The sequence below is a fragment of the Panthera uncia genome, chromosome F1, assembly GCF_023721935.1.
Source record: "Panthera uncia isolate 11264 chromosome F1, Puncia_PCG_1.0, whole genome shotgun sequence".
In the NCBI taxonomy this organism is placed as follows: Eukaryota; Metazoa; Chordata; class Mammalia; order Carnivora; family Felidae; genus Panthera; species Panthera uncia.
This window is the reverse complement of record NC_064813.1, coordinates 66,477,224-66,487,078: the sequence shown is the minus strand read 5'-3', so window position 1 is coordinate 66,487,078 and position 9,855 is coordinate 66,477,224. Positions and strand designations below refer to the sequence as shown.

Genomic DNA, 9,855 nt, shown 5'->3' with positions numbered 1-9,855 from the left:
GCGTGTGTGTCTGAGTGTGTGATTTGTGTGTCTGCGTCGGCGATCGTCTGGGGGTGGGAGGGGGGGCGGCGGGGCGGGGAGGGGGCTGCGGCCGCCGTCCGCGTGGCCGGCCGCGTCTGGGCTGGGGTGGCCGCCGGCGCCGCCGCGGTCTGGGCGGGTGTCAGGGCGGCCGGGTGGTTTCCCCGGGTGTGTGGCGCGGCGGCCGGGTCCTCAGTGTGCTCAGTCCTCGCTGCCCTTGTCCTCTCCTCCCCGCCGTGCCTCCGTGCGTATCACCCCGGCCGCCTCCGTGTGTGTCTGTGTGTCGGGGGCATCCCTGGGGAGGCGGGGGGGGTCACTGTCACTCCTGCCCGGGCGGCGGCGGCACTGCCTCTGGCTCCCCACCCTGGGGGACGACCCGGGAGCAAACGGCGAAGCCCCAGGGGAGGGGACCGGGAGGGCCGGGCGGCCGCGACCCCCAACCTTCCGGGGGAGGGGCTGCCGCTCGCCGCTCCGCTCTTTGTTGTTTGGGGCTCTGCGCCTCCCCCTCTCTCCCTCTTCGCGCCCGGAGTGTCAGACTGGGGGTGGGGATGAGCCGACGACGCCCCCCTCTCGCTTCCCATGGAAACCTCGGGGGTGGGGACGAGGCCCCTCCCCCTCGTCCCCCGGAGCGGGACTCGAAGAACTCCGGGGGGGTGCTGGGGGCGGACTCCCCGGTTCTATCCAGCTCGTCCCCCTCCCCCAGACTCGCACGTCCGCCCCCCCGCCCCGCTAGAGTCTGGCGGGGAGTGGCGAGTACGCAGGTGAGGGACCCTGGGGCTCCACCACCCTTGGGGCACCCCAGCGTTCTTAAGAGAAGCCGGGGCCGGGAGTATGCGGGAATGGCCGGGGAGGGGGCGGTGGGCGACGCTGTTGATCAGGTTCCCCTCCCCCGCATACACCTGGGCGCAGGTGAAGGCCCTGGGAGGGGGTGGGGGCTCCCGGTTCCGGGAGCCTCCTGTCCGTCCCCCCCCCCCCCCCCCCCCACGGGTCTGGACCGGCAGAGGTGGGAGGGGGCGCGCACCCGGCAGGGAGGACGCCGCCGCCCCCGCCTCGATTCCTCGGCCTTTGTTGCCGCTGCGCCCGGGCTCCCCGGCTCCCTCACTGCGGCAGCCGCGGCCCCATAAATCGTGAGAGCGACGTGCTCGGGAGCCGGGAGTGGAGAGGGCCAGGGAGCTGGGGGCGGGGCCGGGCCGAGCCACAGGCTCCCGCGCCCCCTCCCCCCCGGTCACGTGAGCTGGGCGCCGGGCTCCCACCCCCCTATCACGTGCTGAGGGTCTCTGCCCCTTGGGGTCACGTGGAGAGGGTCTTGCGACCCCGCCTCCTGGGGTCACGTGGGAGGGTGCTGGTGGGACACGTGCAGAGGCCTCCTTTGACAGACCTGGGGGCAGTGCCCCGCACAGCGGTCATGATCTCGCCCCCTGTCCCCCGACTCAGTCCCTCCGTGTGCTCCCCTGTAATTGGGAAGACCAGTTCCCAACGTGGCCCAGAAACTGGGGACGGGGCGGGGGGGGGGGCCGTACTATACTGGAGGGAAGAAGGAGAATGTGAGGTCGAGGGGTCCCCTGAGCCCGGAATTGAATTGGGGGTGGGGGTGGGCGGACCAGCCGATGGCCAAATGTGTATGCCCCCTGGTCTGTGCCTCGTTTCTTCGCAGAACTAAGCAAGGTGTCGTCCTTCGCCCCTAACTCAGGAAGCCCGGAACCTCTTCCCTTGGCTGGCTCCTACCCCTCTCTCTGGAATGTTTCTGTTGCTGATCTCGCTTTCATTCACACGTTCATTCAACAAATATTTATTGAGGCTGCACCAGGTCCCTGGTGGCCTGTCCCCTGCGTGTCTCCTCCCGGCCACGAGCCTGTGCCCCGCACCCCCGCGCCGCCGCTCAGAGCCGTCTGGGCTGTGCTGTCTGCGGGCCTCCCCGCCTGCCCCTGCGCGCCTACCTCCCCCCAGGCCTCTCTTCGTCCCCAGCCTCAGTCCCATCCGCATCCTCGCGCTCTCCGCGATTCTGGGCCCTCTCTTTCGCGGGCTCTCACACCCGGCCCCTCTCGGGCACTCGGGCCTCTTAGTCACCCCTCTCGGTGCGCGTCTCACTCCGTTTCTGTGTGTCTCGCCTTCGGCTGGTCTCTCGCTCTTCGCCGCCGCTGCAGATCAATAAACCTTCGCCGCCGCCGCCGCTGTCGCAGGGAGGGGGCGGGGATGCGGGGCGCGCGGACGCTCCCCCACCCGACGCCGGCGGGAGAAGCCCGGGCCGGCGGGGCCCGGCGGGGCGGGGCGCCCCGAGCGCCCGCGGGGTGCGGGGGTGTCGGCGAGCACGCGCGCCCCGCGAACGTTCCCGCCACCCGCCCACCCCGGGCCGGGCGCGCACGTGGTCCGGCCTCGCCTGCGGGAGCGAGCGGCGCGCCGCCTCGGGGGCGCGCTCTAGAGGGGTGGCGAGCCCGGGTCGGCGTCGCTCCATCCCTCCTGCCCTGGGAGAGCTCTGCGTCCCGGCTTCCTGGGTGGGGGCGGGGGGGTGAACACGTTCGGGTCCCCCCGGGATGCTTTGCCTGCTCCCTGGTCTCGTTAGGCACCCTGTTTACCTGCCCCTAATTGCCCCGCGGGGAGAGGTTTGCCCTTCCCTGCTCCCCCGCCGCCCACCCTACCGGGTTGGAGCAGGCGGGGCCCTGAAGGAGTGACGGAGAAGGGTCGGAATGCGCCCCGGAGGCGGCGAGGGCCGGGAGAGACAAAATAACGGGGTGAGGGGGCACCCCCTCCAGGTGGGGTGCGTCAACACCGGTCTTTCTGCGAAAGAGGTGGAGGCTGGGAGGGGGTGAAGTGGGGAAGAACGGAGAACTGTTCGAGGGAACAGGCACACGGCCCCCGCAGCCCACCCCCTGCCCCCTCCCGGGGATGGGTACCCGCGCCTCCCCCCCAGGAGGCGTTAGCTGCCAGCCTCGCTGGGCCTAGCGGCCCCTCCCTCTTCGCTGCCAGGGCAGGGAGGATGGCACATTCAATTAAAGTGCCCAAGCCAAGCGGACACCTCACTCGAATCTCCCACGAGTTGTGACTGGGGACTCTGGCACCCAGTCCCGCTCCCCCCCCCCCCCCACCAATCCCGGCTGCTGCCCGCAATCATTCCACGACCAGGCTTTCCTCCGGCGTGCCCATGGCGCGGGGGCACTCCAGGGACTGTTCCTGCCACCCAGCCTGGGGACGGACAGGTCAAAGGTGGCCTCTCTTCACTGTAGTCACCCACCGACCTTTCCATAGGGCTAGTCCCCGCCCTGTTGAAGAAACAGAGGAACCCGTCCCAGTGGCTCTGGCTTTGGCTGACTCCTTGCGGGAGTGGGTTGTGCTCCCAGGAAGGCGCCCCAGGGAGGGACCACTGCAGAGCAGGGCTGGAAACCTGGGGGAAGCTCCAGGACAGAGGCCCCGGGTGGCTGTGCGGCTGCTGCAGGCCTGGCACCCTTTCACTGGTGGCCCCCTCCTCAGAGCCTGTGGGGGAGGGAGGAAGGGTAGACTTGGAAGCTGGGGATAGAGAGGCAAACCCAGGTGGCGCCAGAAGCCAGGCCTGGTCTAACCCGTTTTCCTGCTCCTGGTGCCCCAGGCCGAGATTCCTGCCCACCTGAGTGCCAGGGCCAGGGAGGGGCCTGAGTGACCCATCACTCCTGTGGGAACTGAGTGGGGCTGGTGGCATTCCTGATGACTCAAGGAGGCTCTGCCCATTCTCCTGGGATGCCCAAGCACCAGCTCTCCCCTGTCTGCTTAGCACCTGGCTTGGCAGGGAGTGCTTGGGGAGGGGGCGGCCCAGGCAAGGCCATGGAAGGAGGGGAAGGTGGGGAGGGACCCTCGAGGCCCCACCCAATTCCGAGGCCTCCAAGCCTGTTTTCCTAATGAATCTAATTACTATTTGTGGAGCTGGGAGGTGCCTGGTGACAGGGGGAGCCCGTGCCTCCCTTCAGGGAGTTCCCAGGGACTAGGGACCCCAGTGGTTTGACCTTCTGCCAAGTACCCCAGGCCTCCTGTGTCCACCACGTCCACCTGTCCCTGCCAGGACGTGTGCAGAAGAAACCGGGGGAAACTCCTGCCTACTCTCCGAGTTTGTTTCTCCATTCAGATGTTTTTCACCCCACAGCGCTCGGCACCACCATGGAGGGCATTAAGACCAGCCCTTTGATGATAATCAGCAAGGCAGGTGGGGATTATGAAGGACCCAGCATCTGCTTCTGTGTCCCGTAGAAGGATCTGGGGAGTCAGTGGCACAGCCATCTTGTCTGGGCACTGTGCCCACTACTCTGCCTGGCACCATTAAGGGGCCAGTGGTGCCAGGTTGGGGAGGAAGATGTATAGAGACAGAACTCGGGGCTCGTGGGCATGATACCACGTGGAGCCTTGCTGTGGAGTCCCTTAGCTCTCCCCGACCTGTTGTATCACGTTATTGGGGACCTTAATTGCCAGTAGTACTGTAGAGAAGAGCGTGTGCCAGTGTGCGTGTGTGCGTGTGCGCGCGCGTGCCAGGGGGGAGTGGGGGCAGGGACAGAGCTGGAGACTGCTGGGGTCAAGCAACACCGGTGCGCGGGCCCAGCACACACCCAAGCTAGGCCGCCCGCTGCACCGTGGACATATTTGTGTGTGCCACAGGACTTCGGTGGGTATTGCGTGGAGCGTCCGCACAGGCGTGTGTGAGGGCAGGTGCTGTCCGACTGGCCTTGGGGGTGGGCCGGCAGCGGCAGGAAAGCGTGCCGGCAGAGGCGATGGAGGGTGCGCATCTCTGGGAGGGGACCCCTCCCGCCTTCACCCTTCCCTTCCGTGCCCCTGTCCCTCCTCCCCAGCGCTGAATTATGGGGGATGGACGGAGGAAATCCGGGCCTGGGTCTGGGAGTCGCAGGGGCCTGCGCCGTTTCTGTGGTAACCAAAGCGTACGTTCCCTTCTCCTCCGCCTCTCTTTTCCTTCCGAGGAAGGCCGGGCTTCCCTGCGCGTCTGCTGCCCCCTGGCGGCCACCAAGAGAAGGACAGGAGGAGGCGTGGGCCTGGGCGGGTAGCGGGGGACCGGTGGCGCTAGGGCCCAGGGGACCGGGACTGAGCGGAGAGGCGGCTCCGCAGCTACTCGGGGAGGCTCCGCAGACCCAGGGGAAGGTCTGCGGAGCGGCGGGATGGGAAGAGGGTTGGCGTGGGGTTTCTCCTCCCTGACCCGCTTCCTCTCTCCCACAGCCTGCGGCGAGAGGGCTACACGGTGCAGGTGAATGTGAACGATTATCTGGATATTTACTGCCCTCACTACAACAGCTCGGGGGTGGGCCCCGGGGCGGGGCCGGGCCCCGGGGGCGGGGCGGAGCAGTACGTGTTGTACATGGTGAGCCGCGCCGGCTACCGCACCTGCAACGCCAGCCAAGGCTTCAAGCGCTGGGAGTGCAACCGCCCGCACGCCCCCCACAGCCCCATCAAGTTCTCGGAGAAGTTCCAGCGCTACAGCGCCTTCTCGCTGGGCTACGAGTTCCACGCGGGCCACGAGTACTACTATATCTGTGAGTGACGGCCGGCGGCGGGGCCCGGGGGGGATCCCGGGGGCGGGGCCTAAGGAGTGCCGGCCGGGGGCGGGGTTTGGGGGCGGGGCCTAGAGAGTACCTGAGTGGCGGCGGGGGGGGGGGGGGTCCCGGGGGCGGAGCCTAAGGAGTGATGGCCATGGGGTGGGGTCCCAGAGGCGGGGCATAAAGAGACTGAGTGATGACCAGGGGTGTGGGGTCCCGGAGGCGGGGCCTAAAGAGTACCTGAGTGACGGCTAGGGGGTGGGGTCTAAGGAGCGGGGCCTAAGGAGTGATGGCCATGGGGTGGTTGTCCCAGAGGCGGGGCCTAAAGAGTACCTGAGTGGCGGCCAGGGTGGAGGATGGAGTCCCGGGGACGCGGCCTAAAAAGTACCTGAGTAAGGGCCAGGGGGGGTGGGGTCCCGGGGGCCGAGCCTAAGGAGTGATGGCCATGGGGTGGGGTCCCAGAGGCAGGGCCTAAGGAGACTGAGTGATGACCAGGGGTGTGGGGTCCCGGAGGCGGAGCCTAAAGAGTACCTGAGTGATGGCCAGGGAGTGGGGGTCCCAGAAGCGGGGCCTAAAGAGTACCTGAGTGATGGCCAGAGGGGGGGGGTCGGGGGGGCGGGGCCTAAGGAGTGATGGCCATGGGGTGGGGTCCCAGTGGCGGGGCCTAAGGAGAGTGAGTGATGACCAGGGGTGTGGGGTGCCAGGAGTGGGGGCCTAAAAAGTACCTGTGATGGCCAGGGAGTGGAGGTCCCAGAGGCGGAGCCTAAAGAGTACCTGAGTGACGGCCAGGGCGTTTCTGGGGGCGGGGCCCAAGGAGTGATGGCCAGGGTGTGGGGGTCCCAGGGACAGGACCTAAAGAGTATCTGAGTGACATCCTGGGGGTGGGGTCGGGGCCTAAAGAGTACCTGCGTGATGGCCAGGGGATGGGGGGGGCCACGGGGTTGGGTCCCAGGGGGGGGGGCCTAAGAGTATCTGAGTGACGTCCAGGGCGCGGGGCTCCAGGGGCGGGGCCTAAGGAGTGACTGCCACGGGCTGGGGTCCTGGGAGCAGGGCCTAAAGAGTACCTGAGTGATGGCTAGGGTCCTGGGGCAGGGCCCGAAGGAGAGTACCTGAGTGATGGCCAGAGGTGGGGTCGTGGGGGAGGTCCCAGGGGCGGGACCTAAGGAGTACCTGAGTGACGGCCAGGGGGTGGGGTCCTGGAGGCAGGGTCTAAAGAGTGATGACCAGGGAATGGGGTCCTGGGGGCGGGTCCCGAAGGAGAATGAGTGACAGAAGTGAAGACTCAAGGGACCGGGGCGGGGCCTAAGAGCGTCAGTGACTGCAGGGAGAGTGAGGCTGGGGGGAATGGGCGGGGCCTAAGCGTGAGTGGCGGCCAGGGGGTGGTGTCCCCAGGGGCTGGGGCGGGGCCTAAAAAAGTATCTGAGAGGGGCAGACGCTGGGGTCCCCAGGATCCGGGGATGGGGACGGGGTGGAGGTGGGCCTAAAGGAAAGTGTCACAGTGATGACCAGGGCTGGGGTCGCAGGGGCCGGGGCGGGCCCACGTGGGTGCCATGTGGTCTGCATCGCTGGGAGTGACACCTCGGGATGATGCGTGGGGCCCGGTGGCCTTAGGGCTTCCAGCCGGACAGCGTCCGAGGCTGAGAGGTTTAGTGACAGCCTGAAGGGTCGGTCGCAGGGTCACTGCTTCCGGGAGGGACGTTCCAGGGCTGAGACCTCAGGGCTCAGAGTTTCTTGAGGGCTGGGACCAAAAGGGCTTCGCGGGCTGCCGGCGGAGCCACCGCAAGCCAAGTCCAAGGGTAGGGGAGCCGGGAAGGACGCTGCCCGGGGCAGGTGGCGGTGCGGAGGGCGAGAGGGGGCGGGGCGTGGGCCCGCAGAACGCAGCTCAGGCCCCGTCTCGTCCCCAGCCACGCCCACCCACAGTCTGCACTGGAAGTGTCTGCGGATGAAGGTGTTCGTCTGCTGTGCCTCCAGTGAGTACCTCCGGCGCCCGGCCGCGACCCCATCCCCGGCTCCCTGCTTCGGGGCTCCCCTGGCTCCCGGGGGCGGAGGGGGGGGCAAGGAGCGGGGGCTCGCTCCCCAGCTGTAGCGAGGGGGGGTGTCCTGGCCCTGACTCTCCCCTCCTCTCTCCCCCTCGCGCCCCACCCCGCAGCATCGCATTCCGGGGAGAAGCCGGCCCCCACCCTCCCCCAGTTCACCATGGGCCCCCATGTGAGGATCAACGTGCTGGGTGAGTCTGCGCAGCGCCCTCTGGTGGCCACTGCTGGAACCGCAGCCCCCTCCCCGGTGCCTGCCCACCTCGCATGCCTCCCCCGGGGGGCACGCACCCCTCGTACCCCGTGGGTGGTCACGTCCCGGCTCCACCGCTGCTGCCGCTGCCGCGTGCCCCGCCCGGGCGCGCGGCCCAGCCCTCACCAGTCTCTCTATCTGTCTGCCCACAGAAGACTTTGAGGGAGAGAACCCCCAGGTGCCCAAGCTTGAGAAGAGCGTGAGTGGGACCAGCCCCAAGCGGGAACACCTGCCCCTGGCGGCGGGCATCGCCTTCTTCCTTATGACGCTCCTGGCCTCCTAGCTCTGCCCCCTCCCTTGGCGGGGGGGGACGCGGGGCTGGGAAAGGGCAGGGGGACCCTGGCCTCTCCAAGGGAAGTCCAGCTGTGGGGCCTAGGCCCCCTCCTGCTGTGGCTGGCAGTGGGGCCTGCACCGTACCTCTGTGCCCGTCCCCTTTGCCCCCGCTCTCCCCGCGTAGGGCACTGGAGTGGACCAGACGCAGGCACAGCCCCGGGCCCCGGGTGGCCCTGGGGCTCCGGGACCTTTCTCTGATCCCTGGTACCCTCTCCTGTTGTCCCCACCAGAGACAGGTATGCCCCGGAGAGCACGCATCCGAGCGTGGGAGGCACCCCCGTCGTTCTCTTCTAGGGGCGGAACCCAGGGAGGGGACTAGATGGGCGAGGGGGTGGCAGCGCCCACTGCCCCCTCCCCCTGTTTACAGCAATAAGCACGTCCTCCTCCTCCCACCCCCGCCCCCAGGATTGTGGTTTGGATTGAATCCAAGTTTACAAGTAGACACCCCTGGGGAGGGCGGGCAGTGGACAAGGGTGGCAACGGGTGGGCACCGGGGTGCCAGCAGGCATGTACAGACTCTGTATCTCTATATATAATGTACAGATGGACGACTCCCTCCCCCTCCTCGGTCCCTGACCTTCCCTGACTTCCCCTTCCAGCTTCAGACCCCTTCCCCACCAGGCTAGGCCCCCCCCTCCGGGGGACCCCCTGGCCCCTCTTTTGTCTTCTGTGAAGACAAGGCCTATGCAACGCACAGACACTTTTGGAGACCGTGAGACAACAGCGCCCCCCCCTCCCCTCCAGCCCTGAGCCGGGACCCCAGTCCCAGGACCTGGCCCCGCCCACCCTCCGTGGCCCCACCCATCCTCCTGGGCCTTTTTCAAGTGCTTTGGCTGTGACTTTCATACTCTGCTCTTAGTCTAAAAAAATAAACTGGAGATAAAAATAATCGAGTGTGTGTGATTTCGGGGGCCACCACCCTTCCGGACACTGGTTAAACCCCACAGGGCACAGGGTCGGGGAGGGGATTCTGGGGCCAAAGGAGCAACTGAACACCTCGGTCCGGGCTCTGTCTCCCGTGAGGGGGCCGCTCCGTGTCCAGCGAGCACCAGGGGCTCCCAGCCGGGCCTGGCCGGCTTAGGGCGCATTATCCACCCTCGGAGGGTCGTGTTTCTCATCAGAAAATTGTAACACGTGTGAGGATTAAATGGCAGCGGAAGCGTACAGCGCCACGAACGGGGGTTTCTTCCCGTTCCATTCTGCAATCAGGTCCTTGACTGGGGTCTGTGGATTTCAGGGGGTTGTGAACCCAGACGGGATAAAAGTGACATCTCTGTTTTCACTCACCTGTAACTGAAATTAAACATTCTCTTATGTGCTCCGGCCACAAGCCAAAATAGTTGCTTCTTTGTAACCAACAGAAATCCCAGATGTTTTCGGGCTGCGTTACAGTTTTGAACATCTCTCAAAATAACCATTCGCTCTCATCCCTGCGTTGAAACGACCGGAGTTGTTAGGCCTGCCTTGTTTTTCATGTATTAATAAAGAAGTGTACATATTACTATACCAAAAAATGTAAATGTTTTGTTAACTGTGTTTCCATGTGATTGGTTTCCTTCATAATCCTTTGTGATTTTATTTTGTTCATTTAAAACGTTATGGCTGGGGGCGCCGGGGTGGATCGGTCAGCTGGGCTTGATGTCAGCTCAGGTCACGATCCCGGGGTCAGGGGATTGAGCCCTGCATCAGGCTCCACACTGAGCCTGCTTGGGATTCT

General features: G+C 66.4%; 1 protein-coding gene across 1 annotated transcript; it reads left to right on the top strand.

Annotated features, from left to right (window-relative positions):
- Positions 1 to 4,140: 4,140 nt before the first annotated feature.
- On the top strand, positions 4,141 to 8,088 carry EFNA3 (ephrin A3). Its single transcript, XM_049635086.1, has 6 exons — positions 4,141 to 4,186; positions 4,824 to 4,899; positions 5,095 to 5,516; positions 7,424 to 7,489; positions 7,669 to 7,746; positions 7,958 to 8,088. The coding sequence occupies exons 1-6, from the start codon at positions 4,141 to 4,143 to the stop codon at positions 8,086 to 8,088; spliced, it is 819 nt and encodes a 272-aa protein (XP_049491043.1).
- The last annotated feature ends 1,767 nt before the right edge of the window (positions 8,089 to 9,855 follow it).